Raw genomic sequence first — 22,520 nt, forward strand, 5'->3', positions numbered from 1 at the left:
GCTTATACTGTTTCTTATTTATATTCCATATTTACAATATGAAATTCACTTGATAGAATTTTGTATAACATGAGTTTGAACATATTGAAACCAAAATTAGTGTTTAATTGTTCCTGTACTAACACGATTTTCAGAAATAATTATTATTTCTATAATTATTAGGGAGCTAGGTGATTTTGTAATAACTGAGAGAAAAGTGGAGGAGAAATTGTTGAAGTTAAACCTCAGGAAGGCACCTGGCGTGGATAGGATCTATCCAGTTATATAAAAGGAGACAGAAAAGGGAGTAAACAAACCCTTAGCCATAATTATGAGAACTTCCTGGGACTCAGGAGAGGTCCACATGGACATTAAATTCTATACATTAGGACAAATTGATGATGTTACCAACAGCAAATTTTAAATGGGAAGCATTCAAGGAAGAAATCTTGGAAGCTACTAGGCTTTTTGTTCAAACTAAGAAATACAGTTCTAGGTTTAGGCCCAAATGGATGTCAGATGAACTAATGAGACATGGTAGAGAAGACAAATGCATGGGATACAAATAAATTATCAGGAAACACAGAAGCCTATGGTAGATATAAGCTAGTCTATAATCAAGTCACAAGGGAGATTAGGCAAGTGAATATAGATTATGAAAATCTTTGCAAAGGATGCAAAGAAAAACAACAAAGACTTCTTTACTTATGTAAACTCTAGAAGGAAGGGGATGAATCAGATAGGTCCACTTGATATCAATGGTTTGAACGTAGATGATATTTCTCAGAGAGCTGCCGAACTAAATGAGTATTTTGCCTCTATATTCATACATGAAAAGTTATTCAAGGAGGAGAGGGCCAGCTGTTTATCAAACTCTAACATAGAGTTAAATGATTTTGTAATAACTGAGAGCAAAGTCAAGGAAAAATTGTTTGAGTTGAACATAAGAAAGGCACCTGGGGTGGTGGGATCTATCCAGATATATTAGGAAGTAAGCAAACCCTTAGCCATAATTATGAGAGCATCCTTGGACTCAGGGGAAGTCTCCATGGATGGCTGATGTGCAAATGTATCACCAATTCACAAAGGGGAGTTCAGAAGGTGACACAAGTAACTATGGACCTATTCGTTTAACTTGTGTTCCAGGGAAAATAATGGAGTCACTGGTTAAAGAAGCATTGCAGGATCATCTAAACAAGACTGCAGTAATAGTTAAGACACAGCATGGGTTTGTTAAAGGGAGGTCTTGTCTAACCAATTTGATTGGATACTATGATGTGGTCAAAAAGGAACTGAATGTCTTTTTTTTTTTTTTTTTTTTTCTTGTTAGTTGTTGGCGCATCAGCTTCTATGGCCATAATGCACCTCCCACAGTTTTTACATTTTACTGTGATCCAAGCCCGAGGCGGAGGCAGGAATCGAACACGTGACCTTTGGGTTGCCAAGCAGGCACTTTACCTAACTGGCTAGCCCGGTCGGCAACTGAACGTCAAAAATAATTTTGATATCACATAGTTGGATTTCAGGAAAGCTTTTGATACTGCTGCACATGGAAGACTGCTGTACAAATTGGAGAGGTATGGCATTAAGGGTAAGTTACTACATTGGATAAAGGGATGGTTGAGTGGGAGGCAACAGAGAGTGGTAATCAATGGACACTGCCCTTCATCAGTGATATTGACGAAATTATATCAGGATTAATGTCAAAGTTTGCAGATGATACAAAGGTTGGCAGGGTTGTTAATGACAGTATGCTACTCCAACTGGATCTAGAGTAGAAATCTTGCTTCTTGCCCTAATGGTAGCCAAGCATTCTGGTCTCTTGCCAAAGCTATTGGCCACCCATCTCTGCTCCCACCTCTGCCAAAACCAGATGGTTCTGTTTTCACTTCAGCCAAGGATAAAGCTGATCTGCTAGCATCCCATTTTCCTTCCAACTTGTGTATTGATGATCTTGGTAAAACACCTCCCACCATTCCCAACACACTCCATTCAATCCTCCTGTGGTCTTCCATAAAGGATGGAATCCTTCTGACCTCAAAAGGAGGTCAGAAGGATTTTGACGAATCTTGACGCTAAGAAAGCTCCAGGTCCTGATGGTATTTCTCCACTTGTTCTCAAAGCCTGTGCTGCTAAACTTACTCCTATTCTTTGCCGCCTTTTTTCACTTTCTTATTTCAAAAGTGTTTTTCCTTCTGCTTGGAAATTTGCTCATATCCAGCCAGTTCCTACAAAGGGTGACAAATCCCCCCCATCCAATTATCGTCCCATTGCAATTACTTCTACATTTTGTAAAATAATGGAGAAATCAATTAACCGCAACTGTTAAATTACTTAGAAACCTTCCATCTGATCAACGATCACCATTATGGATTCTGTCAGTGTCAATCGACTGGTGATATTCTTGCTTATGTTACCCATTTATAGATAAATTCAATGGAAAAGTTTGGTGAAACACAAGCAGTTGCTCTTGACATCTCAAAGGCTTTCGATCGTGTTTGGCATCAAGGTCTTCTAAACAAGCTTCCATCTTATGGTTTGCCAACTGTTGTTTGTAATTGGTTATCCAGTTTTCTCTCTGATCGCTCTCACTGAGGGTGATGGTAGATGGCTCTCTGTCTTCTAACTTCTCCACTAATGCTGGTGTCCCCCAAGGTTCAGTTCTTTCCTCCACTCTGTTCTTCTTGTATATTAATGACCTTCCATTAAATGGAAATCCTATGCAGAGTTTTGCTGATGATAGCACATTGCATTGCACTTTCCATTTTGAGAAACCTTGCCCTGCTCAATCAGCTTCAACTTCTTGAATATCCGCTACCAATTCCTTAGATGCCAATCTTCAGGTAATTCTCCAGTGGGGCAAAGACAACTTAGTTGATTTCAATCCTTCTAAAACTCAGTCCTGTCTTATGTCTTGCAAAAAGGATTCTTCTGCTCGTATGCTTATCTTTGGTGACACTCCGAGATCTAGGCAAAATGATGTATCTCTTTTGGGGATTACCCTGACTTCTAATCTGTCTTGGCACGAGCACAATACAAATATTGCTGCCTCTGCATCTAAAAAATCTTGGTTTTCTCTTTCGCTCTCGGCATTACTTTTCTTCCAAACAGCTGATCATCCTATACAAATCGCAAATCCGCACTATCATGGAATATTGTTCCCACTTTTGGGGCAGTGCCCCCAAACCCTCTCTCAGGCTTCTAGATTCCATTCAGAAGAGGGTTAATTAATGACTAGGTTAGGTTAATTAATGACTCCTCTCTAACAGGGTCTCTCCACTCGCTGTCTCATAAATGGATGTTGGCTGGTGGTGGTACTGTTTCTGCTGCATGCCTTTTCTACAGTGCCCATGGAAGTATCTGTAGAAAAGGCATACTGTTTCTGCTGCATGCCTTTTCTACAGATACTTCCATGGGCACTGTTCTTCTGAATTGGCTTCTATAATTCCCACTCTCTCTTTCAAAACAGTTGGAACATGTGCCACCACCAGCCAACATCCATTTACTGTCCAACTTCAAACTCACAGAACCAACTTTTCATCTTCCTCATTTATTCATTCGACTGCTGTTTCTGGAACAACCTTCCTTCATATGTATTTCCTGAAAATTAGTCTACAGAAGTCTAATGTCAACAAATATCTTCTTTCGTCTTCTCAACCTCCAACCCAAGCACTGTACTAAGCACTATAGGTTCTAATACCTCTCGTGTTTGGGGTATTCATAAAAAAAAAAAAAATTGGGCAAATGGGCTGATAAGTGGCAACTGAAGTTTAACATTAACAAATGCAAAGTACTGCATATGGGTAGCAATAACCCAAGAGAAACGTACCAACTGTATGATACTACACTCAGGGAAATGGAAAGTGAAAAATACCTGGGGATAATTGTGCCGTCAAATATATAGTTCACTGAGCAGTGCAAACGTGCTGCCAGGGAAGGTCATGGAGTCTTGTCAATGTTATATAGCAGGGGTGGCCAACGAGTAGATCGCAATCTACCAGTCGATCATGGATTTAATTTCGGTTGATTACAACGAATTTTAAATATACAGTCATCCCCCCAATTTTTGAGATGGTAGATCACGGCACATTTTGAAGGAAAAAAGTAGATCACATCACAAATTAAGTTGGCCACTCCTGTTATATAGGAATTTTGCTAGCAGGGACAGGGAGGTGATTATCCTGTTGTACAAGACAATGATCAGGCCACACCTAAAATACTGTGTACAGGTCTGGAGGTCTCATTTTAGGAAGGATGTAGAGTTGCTAGAATGAGTACAAAGAAGGGCAACAAAATTGGTGAGGGGAACAAAGGGGTGCTCTTACAAAGAAAGGCTTAAGTTCTGCAAATTGCAGCGCCTGGAGAGTAGGCACCTGTGAGGGGATCTGATTGAGGTGTATAAGGCCGTGAATGGGTTGAGCAAGCTGAATGCTGATGGGATTCTTCCTCTTGCTCAGATTAAGAACCTGAGGGAGCATAGATTGAGGAAAGATAGTTATAGAATAGTTGTGTGGAAATTTGCCTTTAGCCAGCAGGTGGTTGATTGGTGAAACAAACTTCCATCTTTTGTTGTGGAAATTGATAGCCTAAATAAATTTAAGGCTGAGCTGGACAGGCATTTAGAACGAATGGAAGGGTGAAATGTGAGGGTTTTTTTTTTTTTTTTTGGCTGATGCTGCATAAGCTTGCTTCCTTGAATCGTATGCCTCTACTAATGCTAATGCTAATTACAATTTCATTGTAATATTTACAGAATCTGGGCCACCTGCATAACATTTGTTATTCATGCATACAGATGGTCTTCAAAAATAATCCTCTTATACTGAATTTTTTTGTTAACTAATTGCATTCAAATGAGTCTGTCTATGATGAGTAATCATCATAGACAGACTCATTGATGATATCTGATATCTGTCTATGATGAGTAATCATCATAGACAGATATCAGATGTTTACTAACCACTAAGGTGGTTAGTAAACATCTGATATCTATCTCGAAATATTTTTGCTATAGTGAAAGTGTCCAAAAAAAAAAAAGATTTTACTGTATAAAATTTTTGGAGCTATTGGTAATGAATAAAACTAGTACTCATTCAATAAGTATCATTCAATTTATATTCTCCTTTGCAGAAATTATTGCCAGTTTTATCATGAATGTTTATATGGTTATGAATCTGTTAAATGATTATAACAGATTCATAATCCCTGCATCAAAATGGAATAAGCTATAAAATAAGTATAAATATATACTAAAAAAATTAAATATCTTTTCAGGGACCTACTGGATCAAAAGGAGAATCTGGGCCACCTGTAAGTAGTCATGCTCTATTGTGATAGAGAGAAAGAACTGTTTATGTTTTTATTAAGAAAAATAATTTTAATTTGCTCAATTTATCATTTGCCCCTTACATAAAAACTTTTATTTTAATAACATTGTTGACCTCCCTGCTCTGAAGCCCGCTTTCTGCTTAGTGTTTTATAGTATTACCTTCTGCAAGTGGTATTATCTGTTGTAGTATCACTTGGACAGAATTTTATTTTACATCTTATTACTGAAATGAGATTCCTTTATATTTCTCATGTTCTTTTTTTTTTTTTTTTTACCTTTTTGTAGACTGCCGTAACTAATGAATCTCTCTCCACTCCTTTGGCATTTTCTTTCTTGCAAATCAGCATAATTAGTTGCAAGCTCTTTTATGGAGTTCCTTACATCTTTTATAAGTTCCATTATTATTCTATCCCATACCTCCAACTTTACAGTGTTTTTAGGCAGCCCATGCAGTTTTTCGCCTTCCATCAGAGTTTGCCATGTCAGGTTCGCAGTTGGGTCTATTTATTCGTTGAATGGTCTTATTGAAGTCTCTCCATTCAGTATTACCTCAAAATATATTCACTTTTTTTTGTGACCTTTCCACTGACGTCATTATTTGCCTATTTTTGTTTAAATTTAAGTTACAAGTTACTGGAGGAACTTGTAACAGAAACATAATTACTGATAATATTGCTTGCTCCTAGATATAGTCTTTTATTTCCATGCAGTAGATCATTTTAATCTAAAATTCTCTGGCATTAAAGTCTCTACTTGTTTTGTAACAATATTGTTTTTATGAAATGGGAATGTTGCTACCATGCTCAGCTCATAATTGATAGGACCAGTTCACCTCTATTAGTCTTTCTCCTACCACTCAACCTGTCCTGCTAGTGAGTGGTTAGAATACTCATAGGGCAGTAGTTAGGCCGCCACCACCACCAACATAGCTCTCAGGGTCACTAGAATACACAAGTCCTCCTACCACAACAGAGTGAACACCATGCACACTCTCTCTCTCTCTCTCTCTCTCTCTCTCTCTCTCTCTCTCTCTCTCTCTCTCTCTCTCTCTCTCTCTCTCTCTCTCTCTCTCTCTCTCTCTCTCAGCTGGACCAGGTTTTTTTTATTTTTTTATTGTATATTTATTTCTTAGCTTGGTAAAGTGGAGGACTGTAAAACAATTAAAAGCTTTAAAACCATAGAAAATAACATTCTTGATTTGTTGTCTAATATGACAAGCTCTGTTTCAATGCCTCCTTTTGTATTCTCTTTTTGTTTCAGGCAATATTCATTTGGCATTAGCTTTCTCTTCTTTTCCTTAAGCATCCTGCTTATTAGATATAGGATGAATCATCTCTCCTTGCTCTTCCTCTGCTTCACTTGTGTATGGGTTTTCAGTTTATTATTTTTATTCACCTTTCATTCTCCATCCAATCGATGTTTTTCCCATTCTTATTTTATTGTTTTTAATTGCCACCTGTTACTTCCAGAATATTCTGTTATTATGTAGTCTCTATCCACTTATTGCATTACTAACAGAAGTATATATATTTGTGTATCTCCCTCCTAAGAGCATGTTATTTAAATTGAAACAAATTTAAGTGAATTGACAGTGCAATTTGCATACACATTGGAAGCTTTATTAGTCCTGGAACTTTTCCATCTGTGTAGTCGGCAAGTGGTATTATCTGTTGTACTATATTCTGTACTATATTCCTCTGTTTCAGTACATACTTAGCATGTTATATACCAATTTTAGATTTTTTATTTTCCTTCATCTTGCTGATCTGCATACTGAATTTTGATGATTAAGCTGTGGTACATACGTCTTTTTTATATTGAATAATTTGCTATGGATAGAAATGTTACGTTGCATTGTAAGCTACATAAGTATTTTTTGACTGAAATTTGATTTTGATGTTAAAAATCATCATTTTTCTTCCATAATTCCAAAATTGGTACAACATGCTTGTGTTTTTTTCTTTTTTCTTGTTTTTTTCTTTTTTTTTTTGCTAAAAGAATCCTTTCTAAGTTTTTTTGGTTATGGTTTTTGATGGGTAACATTATTTCTGTAAACAGTTTGCTGCTATATTACTGCTGTTGTAAAGCGATCCATTTCTGTGTGGCATGCTCACATGTTATAACATATCTTATAATCACTTGCTTAAATTTCGTTATGCCGTTTGATGTTCTAAATTCAAGTGTAATGAACAGAATACTGAATATACAATACAGAGGGGAAAAAAAAAGTTCTATTAATGTCTTTTGTTAAATGGAACTCTGGCTTAACTTTGTGCAGCCTTGTAATGAGATTTATTTAACTTAGTTAAATAAATCTTTAAATCTCATTACAAGGTTAAACTTAGTAACCATCTCAGTTTGCTTTGCATCTCATTGGCTTGAACTTTATGCATATCTTATATCACTGGTCAACATCTATTGGGTCAAAATTTGTGTTGCCTGAAAATGATTATAATCACAACGACTAACTATGAAGCTGACAGCATCATAGTTAGTCATTGTGATTATAGGTAATTTCCTTGTGATTGTTTTCTATTTCTGTAAAATTTTACAACCATCCATTTAGGATGGTTGTAAGATTATACACTGGTAGTCCCATTAAAGTAGAAATAATACATTTGTGCCAGTATTGCCACATTGAATACTAACTGGTATATGAGATGTGCATATATTTGAAATTCCATCCACTCTCTCACCTCATCATTTCCAATTATTATTATTATTATCAATTTATTTCTCTGTTGAAGAGACACCCCTGGGACAGCCATTGGCTAGAAGGGTGAGAGTTACATTCTAAGGTGTAAAGCAGACCCATGAGCAAAAGGTTACAAAGTTCATGGGATGTTCACCCTGAAAGGTTGAATTCAGAATTTTGGAATACATGAGTAATTATGATTTTATAATAGAATATTTACATTTTGGCATCTTTGAACATCATAGAATATTTAAAATTGACATCATCTTAGGTTGGCATCTAGAGTACCGAGAATATATAGTTTTTTTTGAGCCGAGTGGCTGTGCACTAGTTACAGGAGACGATAGGAATCGGCAAAGACTTGCAATCTGTAAGCTTTTTCGTTACAGAGCTTTTCCGGTTCAATTCTTACTTGATTGAAGAGTTCTATTGTGTTTGCTGGAAAAAAGTGACTTAGGCTGTCCAGGTTTTTTAAGTTGCTTTGAAGAGGATGTCTTGTTTCAGCAATTCTGGTGGCTTCTCGATGACAGTGAAACAAGCCATCAATACTGGGAGCATCTAATCTTCCTGTTAGCATTTGGGCTAATGTGAAAATGTTTCTTGTGTTGATTGTCTGTTTCCAGGGAGGAATGCTGATCTTGGAAAGTAGAATGGCTCTAGAGATAGTAAATGGGTGATTCAAGATCCTGTTCAGCCATCTCAAGAGCCAGTATTCAATACTAAGGAATGCTTTCAGGTTGCTCAATGGGGCAGAGGACCAAACCTGTGACGCATACAGTGGGTATACATTTCAAGATATACTTTTTAACAAGATCTGGGTTTCTAATGCCAATTAACTCCTGTTTGGCAGCCCAGAGCACTGCATATGTTTTAGCTTTGATGTAATCAAAGTGCTCAGAGAATGTTAGTCCCTCATCCCATTTTAGGCCAAGGTCTACGTGCGATTTAACCTTTGGAACTTCGCATCCGCTTACCAGCATAGAGATGTTGTTCCTGCTCTTTTTCTTTGTAATTGTCATCTGGGTGGATTTGCTTGGGTTTAAACGTAGTCCAATACAATCAAGGTAATGCTCCAGTTCATTTATTGTGTTATTGGCTTGTTGATTTGTTTGCTTAACTTGTTGTAGATCTTTAGATTTGACGAAGAATTTCAGGTCATCAGCATATGTAATAAAGTTGTCTTTATGGGATGCAAAAAATGGTTCCAAAGCTGCAGCAAATAACAGTGAGGAGAGAACGCCTCCCTGTGGCACTCCCTGCGAAATGGAGTAATGGGGAATAAAATCGTCATTACGAATTATGAGGCATCTTTCCTTCAGAATGCTACATAAAATCTTCAGGTTGTATTTTGAAGTAGAAAGATAAAATTTGTTCCAGTTTCCAGAGCCGTTATCGAGATATTGTCAAAAGCTGTGGATATGTCTAGGAAAATAATATCGAGCTGTTCCTTATTGTTGAGAGCTTTCTGCATCCGGAAAAGGGTCTCAAAGAGATTTGTGACAGTTGATCTTCCAAATAAGACGGAGTGTAGGTGCAGAAGACAATGCCCGAAGCAATGTTGGATGAGGGCTAAGAGAAGGGTCTTCTCAAAAATTTTCAAGATGGTGCAACTTATGGCTATGGGTCTATAGTCTTTGTCGTTTTTTGGTTTCTTTATTTTGGGAATGGGCCTGACTATGTAGCTGTTCCATATACAGCGGAGAGTACCTTTTTGAATGATTTGATTGAAAGTGTGATGCAACACCTCAATAATGTAAGGGCTTCTGATTTTTGCCATGAAAAGAGGGAAGTATCAGGATCAACAGTTGCTTTATTGGGAAGTTCATTTATGGCTTTCATGAAGTTTTCTTTGGTAATTGTGATGGTTGTTAGAGGTGTCTTTCTTATTAAGTTTGAAACGGATTCTTCTTTTTCTGCGATTCAGTGAAGGAGATCAGTTATTCTCTTCCTGTTTTCTTCTGTTGCTAATTGGTTGGGCACGGGAGGTTGTCCAAATGCCTTCTTGGACCATTTGGTAAATACCTCGGCAGTCACAAGACCCTTTTTTCTGTTATCCTGAACGATCCTTTTTCCTTGTTTGAGCTTTGATAGTACATCTGCGTAATGTGCTTGTCTTTTCAGCTTTATAAAGTGAGCACTCTCTTTTTTGTACAGAATGTGGTAATTAGGATGTCCTGTCTTCAGCCACTTCCTGTAAAGTCTTTGCTTTTTACAAAAGACATTTTATCTGTGAATTAAACCAGTTTTTGGATTTCCCAGTTATCCGTATGATAACTGGGAAATCCTTCAATGCTCCTTCATAGGCAATTTTTGTGAGCTTTAAGGCCAGTAGCTGGAGAGCTTCCTCTGCCGGCTTAGTTCTTGCCATTTGTATTCTCAAAGTTCTTTGAGAATGATGTTTGGCTTGATGTATTTTAAAGAATAGGTCGTTCTGTGCATGCTGTTAAAATTTCCGCTGTCACTCTGGTTGGTTACAGCAACATTGAGTGTGGTCTCTACAGCTATGGGATTGTGGTCTGACTTAAAGTGAAACAAGTTATCTGCTTATCTAATGCTGAGTGTATTGTAATAGACAACATCTAACCACTGATTCCCTCTAGTTGTGCAAGAATAGAGTCAAGATTTCTTTTTTCATCGGTATGTTTTGGAATTGGCATGGTAACATCTCCTAAAAGGATCATATCTACAGCTGGATTGAGGTTAATGGTAAGCCATGCAAGGAGTTCATTTCTTGAATCTCTGGTGTGCTCAGGAGGCAGGTATATAAGGCAGATTTGTAATTTTATTTTCCCATTGAAAAAGGTAGCACAGGTGGCTTCAAAATTATCTGATTTGAAGAGGTGTTCCTTTGATTTTTGATTTTTTTTTGATTTGGTAGTTGTTGGCGCATCAGCTTCTGTGGCCATATTGCACCTCCCAAGGTTTTTGCAGTACTTTGATCCAAGCCCGAGGCGGGAATCGAACCCGCGACCTTTGGGTTGCCGGGCAGGTACTTTACCCACTCGGCTAGCCCGGTCGGCTGTGTTCCTTTGAAGACTGATATTCATCTTTATACAGGATCATGATTCCTCCACCCTGTTTTTCAGTTCTTCCAGTGCCAATACATTTGTATCCAAGCAGAATTAGTATTTCTCTGTTTATCATATAGGTCTCAGTGTTTCCCTTCTGATGTTATATAATTTTTTCCCCCTTACTTTAATTATAGTATATGGAAATGAGTTTTACCTCCATAGTTTTAACTCATGCTTTTCACTGCTGTTTTTCATACATCCTCCAGGAGGATATATCAGAATATTTTAAAGTTTTAAGTATGTTAGTACATAATTTATTTTTCTTTTCTTTATTGATCACTTGAATGTGTTTTTTCTTTATTTTTTTTTAAGCTAATGCTCTAGCCAAATTGTGATTTGTATTACTTCTTGCTGATAGGAATTTAATATGGAAGTCATTGTTTTTATGGGGATGGGTAAACTGTGTTTGGTGGACAATTAGTCATTATTTTGGGGGGGGCTTGGTCTTAAAGTCAATTATTTGTTTTAATGAGATTTATTGATATTCTATTCCAGTAATTTGTACAGCCATGGAACAAATGGATTGAATCTAATTTATCCATCTAATAACTACTCAGCAGAACAATATCTTTTGCATCTTAGTGGATCCTCCTTCCAAATCATTGCACATGATTCATTGATAAAGTTGTAAAATTTAGTTGGGGGAAGGGAAGGTTTGCAGTATGGGGTGGTGGCCTCTGCAGTGCCCATTCCCTTTACAAAAATTAGAACTTAATTAGAACTAGAACTTAAAAACTACTTTATGCAACATTCTAAGGAAATCTACTATATTGGATTTCCTTATTATTTTGCAATATGCATTCCATTTTAGAAAGAATCAAATATACAATCTTATTCTAAGAAAGAAACTGCAGTTCTCTATTCATTATTCTAAGTAGTGCATTAAAAATTTAATAAAGAACACACCAAAACATTAGTGTATTAGCATCATTTCTGTACATTGCTAAATTATTTAAAGCAAACAAAAGTTTACATGAAATTCCATCATTACAACTCATACTGTGACATACTTCACAAGTTGCCTATGCTTGTACTGCGAATGAGTAAAACTTCCCATATAGAGAAGCATATTGTTGCTTATTCTCAGTTGAGTGCCACCTCCTAGACAGCACCATTTTCATGATAACCTACTTTTCAGTAGGTAGGTAGGCAGAGTGTAAGGATGAAAATGCAATTGGAATGTTTCCAATTAGTATAAGTTTAAGACTATAAGGCCTAAAGCTATGAAAAATTTAATAAACGTACAATTTTGTGCATTAGCATCATTTCTATATGCAGCTGAATTGTTTAAAGGAAACAAATATATTTACATCTTTCAAATGCATCTATATATGGGAAATATTACTTATTCAAAATGTAAGAGTATGCAACTCATGAAGGATTTCATGATACAAGTCGCATTGTAAGGATGCTGTTTTATGTATCCTTTGATTTGCTTTAAATAATTTAGATACATACAGAAATTATGCTAATGCACTAAATGGAATATTAGTTAAATTTTTGTTGCTTGGTTTTAATAAACCTCAGCTTATTCATAAATGACATTCCACTGAAGTTATTATTAATGCAATATTCATGCCACTGTCAGTTAATGAGATTATGCACAATTTTTTTTTTTTTTTCATTTTATAATTGAATTTAATTTATTTCCTAATTTAGTCATAACTACTCTTGCTGTTTTATGATTATTTACAGTTACATAGTTAAATATCAGTTTTTAAATTTTATTAGTTGTCTTTATGCTGTTGCTTAAAGGTAGGGTGGCCAGATACTGATGGCTACCATTGAAACAAACAAAAGAGTTTTAAAGTCTAAAATGTAAGGCAGAAGTAAAAAGGGTGGGGGACAGTGAAAAGTTTGCCATGTTTAGCTAATATTTGTTTAAAAAATGATAAAAAAATATTCATAAATGAGAAAGTAGTTTAGTATATCATAAAAATAATTACATCATATCCACTTTTGGAGGATAATTAAGCAGCACTGTAATAAAATAATCTGAGTCCAAAGGTTTTCTCAATTATACTTTACTGAGTAAATTTTATTTGGTAAAGTTTTATTAATTTCTTCCTGCCCTAATCATATTTTGATCATTTATAACAATATTTTACATAAAATTTATGTTAAATCTATGTAACATAATGGAATTAATGGTTTTATATCCAGACAATGTCATTTATCTGTTCACTGAATATTTATTTCTGAAAATGTTCTACAAACATTTCCAGTATGTGCAGGAATGGCAAAGGAAATTTTTCAGTAACACATTTCTCACCACACAATATAGCATTTCTGCTATATTTGAGGCAGTAAAACTAAAATATCAGCTTGGCTCCAAATTAATTCTACAGATATTTCTGGTTCTTTGAATTACACTTTTAGGCCACAGGAGAAAGCTCTGCAGAATGGCGGATAAGTGTATACTGAAAACTTTCACACCAAGATTGTTTATAGATTAGAAGAGAGGAAAAAGAAATAGCTTTCGTCCAGCTGTTGTCCTTATTTCCTTAGAATTTGCTCTTGGTGAACTTACACATAGTGGTTTTTCTAGCACTAGGTATATAATTGGATTTTATGAAGTCATGTTTGGTAGATCTAATTTGAGATTAAAAATGAATTCATACAAATGGCAAAAATACATACAAATAACAAAAATTCATACAACTGATAAAAACTTCTGGCTAAACCCAGCAGTTTATCAGTTGTATTTAAACATACAGTTTAAAATTTCAGAAAACCAGAACATTTATGAGTCCTGAAAGGGGGGGGGGACTGGACAAAAACATTCCTACATTTATAATTTTTACTTTAATTCATTTCATCACATTAAGATTTATCTAAAATTGTTTATATATTTTATATAATTTATTCTGAACTAGTGTCTCATTTTTTCCTTCCCTTTCTCCCTCCCCTTTCTGTAAATAGGGCCCACCTGGACAACCAGTAAGTTTTGATAAATTTTTAATAAATTTAATTTAATTAATTAAGAATGCATATTTGAAGTTGATAAATGTAAAGAACAAGATGATCAACAGTTTATATTGGTGATATTTAAAATACAGGAACTCCTTGACTTACAGAAATTCAATTTTACGTAAGTTTTTTCCAGCCGGTGCAAATTTAAAAAAATCGTAGAAATGTATTTTGCATTCCGTAGGAATAAATGGAGGTATTTTGCATTCCGTAGTAATAAATGGTGAACCCAATAACACGTTTTTTTTTTTGGTTTTTTTTGTAATTTGTTCCAAGTCCTTAGAAGTTGAAAATTTCTCTATATTACTAGACTATTTATCTCCTAATGGAAATTGTACTACACTTTCATCATTATCATATGTTCCATTGTAAGAATCAATTTTGAACGCCTTTGTGATAATTTTCTAAAGCACATTTGTGGAGGACACAACCAAAAAAACAATAAAAACAATTTGCACTTTCCGGTTTATTGGGCTTTACTGTTAGTGCATCTAATTATAAACGGGTAGTAAACTCGGTCTTATTGCATTTGCGATAATACCAATAACTGCAATTGTGTGGGTTTTTAGGCTATTATGGTGAAATGTGTTCCCCTTCAATGAAATCTTCAATTATATAAAAAAACAAATTTTCAGAAACTTCTCTTCATTTCTATTTACGTATTACAATGGTGAAGGGAAAGCAACCAACGAAAAGTGCAAGTGGTGGTAGTGCCAGGAAACGAAACAAAATTGATTAAAAATGAAGATGAAAATGATTAAGAAGTACAAAGCAGGAAAAAGTTTGTCATCTATTACAAGGGAATCGGGTCTCGCTGCTTCCACAGTGAATACTATTTCAAAGGACAGTGCACACATAAAAGAACATGTCACAGGATCAATGCACTTAAGATCAACAGTGATCACAAAACAGTGTTCAGGTGCTATATCGAAGCTGGAACAGCTGTTAATAATATGGATGGAAAATCAAATCAGATTCAGAAGCGAGTGCCCCTGAGTCTAATGACCATTCAAGCAAAAGCAGCAAGTATTTATAAAGATATTAATGATAAGTACGGCGAACCCCAACCCAAGTTTGTGGCAAGCAATGGGTGGTTTAATAGGTTCAAGCATCACGCTAATTTCCACAATGTTAGAGTATATGGTGAAGTCGCCAGTGCCGATTCTGCAACTACAAAGAAATTTTGTGATGTGTTGGAAAAAATTATTGATGAAGGTGGCTATTCAATGCAGCAAATTTTTAATATTGACAAGACTGCTCTGTATTGAAAAAAAAATGCCGGATCAAACATACATTGCCAAAGAGGAAAAAACAATGCCAGGTTTCAAGACTTCAAAAGATAGGGCCACGCTCTTGCTTGGGCTAATGCAGCTGGAGATCACAGATTAAATCCACTGCTCGTGTACCATTCTGGAAATCCTCGTGCATTTCTCATTGAACCAGAGAGCATGGATAACAATATCTCTCTTTGAGGATTGGTTTTAATGCTGCTTCATTCCGGAGGTTGAAACATATTGTAAAGACAACGACGTTCCTTTCAAGATTTTGCTTCTATTAGATAATGCTCCTGGACATCCTACGCATCAAGATGATTTCAATTCAAACGTGAGAGTCATATTTCTACCACCAAACACGACTTCACTCATCCAACCTATGGATCAGGGTGTTATTTCGAATTTAAAAGCATATTCTTTACGCACAACATTTGCTCAAGCATTGTCTGCAGTAGATGGCGAGAAAAATTTTACGTTAAGAGACTTTTGGGAATCTTACAATACTAACCATGCCACCTTAAACATTAATAAAGCCTGGGTGGAAATTACTAAAAGTTGTTTAAATGGCGCATGGAAGAAAATATGCCCACGGCACGTAAAAGGCTTCGAAGCATTTGAAAAAGGCGAATCATATGAAGAGGTTGCAGATGAGATTGTAAAAGTTGCAGAGCTACTTCAGTTGGAGGTTAATGCCAAAGACGTGGAGGAGTTAATAGAGGAAGAAGAGAAGGAATTATCTAACGAAGAACTTATTGATTTGCAGGCAGCGATAGTGAAAGAAGAAAATGCTGACGAAGCTCAAGATGAACCAAATGAGGAGCCGAGACGCTTCATCACCAGAGAGATGCCAATGGCATTTTGTGAAATTGCATAAGCAATGGCAAGGTTTGAGAAGATGGATCCTGACAGCGAACAATTCTTAAAAGTTAACAGAGGGGTGAATGATATGCTTGCTACAAAGAAATCTACAATGAAAAGAAAAAAGCCGCCGTCCAGTCATCCATTAATATGTTCTTCCTTAAGGTTGTGCAGCCGACCCCTTCTAAATCTCCACAGCACTCAACCTCTGCAGCGGTGTACTTATCAGGTGAAGACATCGATTCTGGCAACGATGCTCGAGAGGTATAACTTACTGACATTATGCCTGTCTTCTCTCTTTTTTTGTAATTTTATAATTTTGAAATTTTTTTTAAATTGCATGCTTTTGTTTGTTATTTGGTTTTTAGGAGCATTAGCAATTAAGGCCATATTGCTCCGGGGATATGCGGTGGTCATTCCCTGACCTTTCCACATCCTCTGTATTTGGTGGTCATGTTAAAAGACTTTTAACGGGCTCAAACCCCGGTCTAATCAATAAGCATGTATGTGCTACGCACTGCTGCTCCTGCCCACCTGACTACAGAGGTGCCGCACACTTTTGTAATTTTTCCTGCACATAAGATAAAAATTTGAATGAATACAATAAATAATTCTGTTTACATGTTTGTCGAACATTTATTTTTTGATTCAATCAATTCAGCGAGCACAATTGCGAGTGCTGCACAAGCATGGGGGAAATTCCTACTTATGTAAAATCTGACTTACGTAGCGTTCTGCGGAATGCAACCCTCATGTTATGTTTGTTTTTGTTATTTGGTTTTTAGGAGCATTAACAACTAGGGCCATATTGCTCCGGGATATGCGGTGGTCATTCCCTGACCTTTCCGCATCCTCCGTATTTGGTGGTGACGGGCTCGAACCCCGGTCTAATCAAGAAGCGTGTGCTACGCACTGCTGCTCCTTCCCACCTGGCTACAGAGGCGCCCTCAACCCTCATGTAAGTTGGGGAGTTCCTGTATACACATCTTTGAATTATGATATACATAGTATTACCAAAAGGATTGGAAAAATCCTTTGGTTTTTCCAAAAGGATTTCCAATCCTTTTGGAAAAACCAAAAGGATTGGAAACCTTTTGCAGCTTAATATACAATAAGCTGCAAAAAGTAGAGGTGTAATTTACAAATGGCATGCCATATGGAAACCATCTCAGAAATTTGAATGTAGGTAGGATAGTACTCAAAGAATTTCAGAGCTTCCTGTATTCCAAAGACCACCAAGAACGTGGAATGCAAGCAGAAGGCAACTAGCTATGCCAAAGTTGAATATCAATCAGGGAAACAGGTTTTTTTTTTTTTTTTGGACAAACAGATTTTTTAATACTTTATCCTCTTTTCCAGAAAAACCATGCCTAAAGTTGGCAAAGAATGAAAACAATTGTCAGTATGCTTAATATACATGAGGATGGCATACCAGGAAGTCCCAAAGAACTGCTATCCGGCAACTTTATTACAAATGTTTACTGCACACTGATAATTACAATTAGCATAATTTTCAGAGGAACTGGCTTCTGGACTTTAAATCATGATATATGCTGTTTCCATAAAATGTAAGATGTTATAGTGTATTGGGTTGGCCACTTGTCATTCATTGTACAAGTCTGGTTTTTATCCCATCAGAGACCAGAGGAAATGAAACCTAAAGCAAGTGTGCCAAAAAAAAAAAAAAAACCTTTAAAAGCAGGCATGCTGTTGCATTATGTGTAACAGTAACACTCAATTTTTTTGGGGAATGATAAGAAAAATTTTAAAATGCCATGGTTTACACTATTATATTCTTTATTCTGACTAAACTGAAAGGGAATTGAAACAGGAACACCTGTCCTAATGAGAACTTTTATTCATGTAGATTGAATTATATAAATAAAAGCTTGACTTGATATGTCAAGCTTAGTAGTTTGTGGGAATATGTAGAGGTGATATGTGGTGGGCATGGAAGAGGCCACAGTGTGAGGACTTTTAGTGAGACATGATTTTGGTGCAAGGTGGGGATGTGTGTTTCCATCAGAGACAGACAGACACACATACCCACTAGACTGTGTGTCTAGTGGTCTGTTCCTGACTTACTGTTGAGCAAGTATATCAGGAATGGCAGATGAGGGATAAAATAGCCAACTTGTATAAAGCCTGTGATCCAAAACTGATGAGAAAGAATTTCAATAGCTTGTGTGGACAAACAGGATGATCCCGTAACTCAACTTACTGCAGGGTATGATATAGGCAGCTCGGCTCCCCTTCCCACCCATATTACCCAGAGTTTTTCATTTCTCACAGTATGCAAATTGCTTTGCAAAAACATATTTCTGCAGACAAGCACAAGATTCATTTGTCAATAGGTAACAAGTAAAAGAGATGACCAAATCTAGTAGTGAACTGGTGGTTAATATGCCACAGACCCAAAAAAACCAACTCGCCAGTTAGATGGAAAAAATTAGCTATGGTATTAACCAGTGGTGGGATTCAGCCGGTTCGGCAGAACCAATACCTAATTTTTTGTTGAGTTCGGTGAACCGGTTGTTAAAATGGCACTTGTGATCAGGGTTCTCTCTAAGGTGGGCACCTACCCAATGTGGAAATCACAAATTTACATTCCTTACTCTTTTTAACGTTTATCTACGCAACAGCGTATTCCAAGTGCCCATAGTAATGTTCATTCCGTCCATAGGTGAAAAAATTAGACGGAACTATGCTTGTAATATTTATTTATTCATTTCATAAAACTCATTATACCTTTGATGAAATACTACATTTTTATTCCCTAGCGTTTGTTACTTAAGTAAACAATCATATAACGTAAAGAGAAAAAGTGCCAAACAACCAGGGGGTGACACACTGTCATTTGTTTCAGCTTTGTGTTATGCCCTAAATTCACACGAGATATTATGAGTGCGTTAGTGTTCCGCGATTAATAAAAACAACAGGAAGCTAGGACACAATGAACCAATAGAAATATGGATTTCAAGGGTTATCTTATCACCCATTTCGGAAGCCGTGAAAGAATGTTCTTCCATGTCGGAATCCTTATGTCAGTGTGCACGTGGTAATTAAGACGTTTTTATCACAACTATCCCGAGCAGCAGTGCATAGCACACGCTTCTTGATTAGACCGAGGTTCAGGCCCGTGACCACCAAATACGGAGGAGGTGGAAAAGTCACGGAATGACCACCGCATATCCCCGGAGCAATATGGCCTTAGTTGCTAATGCTCCTAAAAACCATATAACAAACAACAACAACACATTATTCTATTGTATTTAATCTGCATAGCCTATGCCTTTTATTAATTCAGCAAGAAATTTTTGTTTAGTATCGATGAAATGAAGAAAATGTGTTCTGACTGATGTTTATGATATGACCACACGTGGACAGAACCAGTAAAATTATTCAAATATAAATATATAGGCACATATCTGCTCCTGCTCTATAATATATTAAAATAAAACATTTTTAAAATTTTTTGCAGTAGCCCTTAAAAGGATGAAAAGGCAACAGAGTTTGACAGATTTTTTCAATAAGAAACCAAAATCAGTGGTTGTGTCAGAATTGGCCTTGGATGGTACAAAACAGTCACAAGCACAACCACTATAACTTGAAGAAAGCAGCACGTCAATTATTGAAATAAAAAACGATAACAACTCCAAAATTGAAGATAATCTTCCTGAATGCTGGACAGTGCAACAATATTAGCATTAGAATAGGCATATGATGCAAGAAAGCAAGCTTATGCAGCATCAGCCAAAAAAAAAAAAAAAAAAAAAAAACTCCCATTTCACCCCTCCATTCGTTCGAAATACCTGTCCAGCTGAGCCTTAAATTTATTTAGGCTATCAACTTCCACAACAAGGGATGGAAGTCTGTTCCACTGACCAATTACACGCTGGCTAAAGGCAAATTTCCGCACATCTATCCTACATCTGTCTTTCCTCAATTTGAATTTATGCCCTCTCAGGTGATTATTCTCAGCAAGAGGAAGAATCCCATCAGTATTGAGCATGCTCAAACCATTCAAGGCTTTATACACCTCTATTAGATCACCTCGCCCGTGCCTAGCCTCCAGACACTGTAATTTGCAAAACTTAAGCCTTTCTTCATAAAAGCAACCCTTTGTTCCATTCACTAATCTTGTTGCCCTTCTCTGTACTCGTTCCAGCAGCTCTACATCCTTCTTGAAATGAGGCCTCCAGACCTGTACACAGTACTCAAGGTGTGGCCTGACCATTGCCTTATACAAAGGAATAATCACCTCCTTATCCCTGCTAGAAAAATTCCTGTATATCATTGACAAGACACTATGAGGTATTCTTGCAGCCCATCTGCACTGCTCAGAAAACTTCATATCTGCCTGCACAATTACTCTCAGGTCCTTTTCATTCTCTACCACTGTAAGCGTAGTACCAGAGTTGATACGTTGCTCTGGGGTTACTGTTTCCCATATGTAGTACTTTACATTTGTCAATGTTAAACTTCATTTGCCACCTCTCAGCCCAGTCTGCTCAACCTTTCCAGATCCTGTTGCAGCAGCAGCATACTGTCAGTAGTGTCCTTAACAACTCTGCAAACCTTCGAATCATCTGCAAACTTGGACATTAAGCTTGATATACCATCATCAATATCATTTATAAATACAGAAAACAACAATGGACCCAACACTGAACCCTGAGGGACTCCACTAATAACATTAGTCCACGATGAGCAGTGTCGGTTGATTACCACTCTGTCTTCTTCCCCTCAACTATCCCTTTATCCATAGCAGCAATTTGCCTCCAATGCCACACTGCTCCAATTTGTGCAGCAGTCTTCCATTTGCAACAGTATCAAAAGACTTTCTAAGATCCAAATATATCATATCAAAGTTATTCCCTGCATCCAGTTCTTTTGTGACTGCATCATAGTATCCAATCAAATTGGTCAGGCAAGACTTCCCCTTAACAAAACCATGCTGTGTCCGAGCTTTAACTGAAGTCTTGTCTAGATGATCCTGCAGTCTTGTCTAGATGATCCTGCAGTGCTTCTTTAACCAGTGCCTCCATTAATTTTCCTAGAACAGAAGTTAAACTCGCAGGTCTATAATTACTTGTGTCAGCCTTTGTGAATTGGGGTCACATTTGCACATCTCCCGTCTACGGGTACCTCCCCTGAGTCCAAAGAAGCTCTCATAATTATGGCTAAGGGTTTGCTTACTTCCTTTGGTGCCTCCATCAATATAATTTGATAGATCCCATCCACCCCGGGTGCCTTTTTTATGTTTATCCTCAACAATTTCTTTTCCACTTTCCTCTCAATTATTACAAAATAATCTAGCTCACTGCCAGAGTTTACTTCAACTCTGGCATTCCCCTTCCTGAATAACTCCTCATGTGTGAATGTAGATGCAAAATACTCATTTAGTTTGTTAGCCACCTGAGCAGGATCATCAACAGTTGAACCATCAATATCCAGTGGACTAACCTAATTCATCCCTTTCCTTCTAGAGTTTACATAGGTAAAGAACTCTTTTCTGTTTTTCTTTGCATTCTTTGCCAAGGATTTCTCATAATCTGCCTTTGCCTGCCTAATCTCCTTTGTGACTTGGTTACAGACCAGCTTATATCTATCATAGGCTTCCATGTCACCCATTAATTTATATGTATCCCATTCATTTTTCTTCTCTGCCATACGTCTCATTAGTTGATCTGACATCCATTTAGGCCTAAACCTTGAACAATATTTCTTAGTTGGTATGTAAAGCCTAGTAGCTTCCAAGATAAATTCTTTTAATGCTTCCCATTTTGAATTTGCTGTTGGTAACATCATCAGTTGGTCCCACTGTATAGAATTTAAATACTGTCTGAGACCATCGTAGTCTCCTTTACAAAAGCAAAAACCCTTCCCTTTACCCCTGATGGTAGTTACCTCTTTGAGTAAATCCCACTTCAGCACACTGTGATCACTGCCACCTAGTGGTTCCTTTATCTGCAGATTCTTAATGCATGAAGAATCACTACTGATAATCAGATCAAGAGTATTACTCCTTCTAGTTGCCTCCCGAAAGGGCTGATGTAGAAAACAATCATCCAATAAATCCTTGCTGGTGTGTGAGTGATCAACCCACAAATTGCAGTCAATATCTGGGAAATTAAAATCCCCCATTATAAGACTCTGATTTTCTGGCCCACTCTATTTCCCTGTACAGTTTCTTATTATACTCATCAGAGTCACTAGGCCTATAGCACACTCCTACTCTCAATTTTGATCTCCCACTGCTTGTCACACCAAACTGACTCGGCCCTGCAGTGTCCAGCGATATCGACTGGATTTCCTTCCTTGGATTTTATGTGTTTCTTAAT

At 36.9% G+C, this 22,520-nt stretch overlaps 1 protein-coding gene across 1 annotated transcript in view; it reads left to right on the forward strand.

The window, feature by feature from the left end:
- The window catches only part of LOC150089465 (uncharacterized), a 1,372,165-nt gene that overhangs the window by 1,301,887 nt on the left and 47,758 nt on the right, over positions 1-22,520 (forward strand). The window contains exons 59-60 of the mRNA XM_090389992.1: positions 5,254-5,289; positions 13,997-14,014. Of these exons, the coding sequence (XP_090246118.1) occupies positions 5,254-5,289; positions 13,997-14,014 (54 nt within the window). The remainder of the gene's footprint in view (positions 1-5,253; positions 5,290-13,996; positions 14,015-22,520) is intronic.

This window comes from Mastigoproctus giganteus, chromosome 2 (genome assembly GCF_048544385.1).
Source record: "Mastigoproctus giganteus isolate SK-2022 chromosome 2, ASM4854438v1, whole genome shotgun sequence".
Lineage (NCBI taxonomy): Eukaryota > Metazoa > Arthropoda > Arachnida > Uropygi > Thelyphonidae > Mastigoproctus > Mastigoproctus giganteus.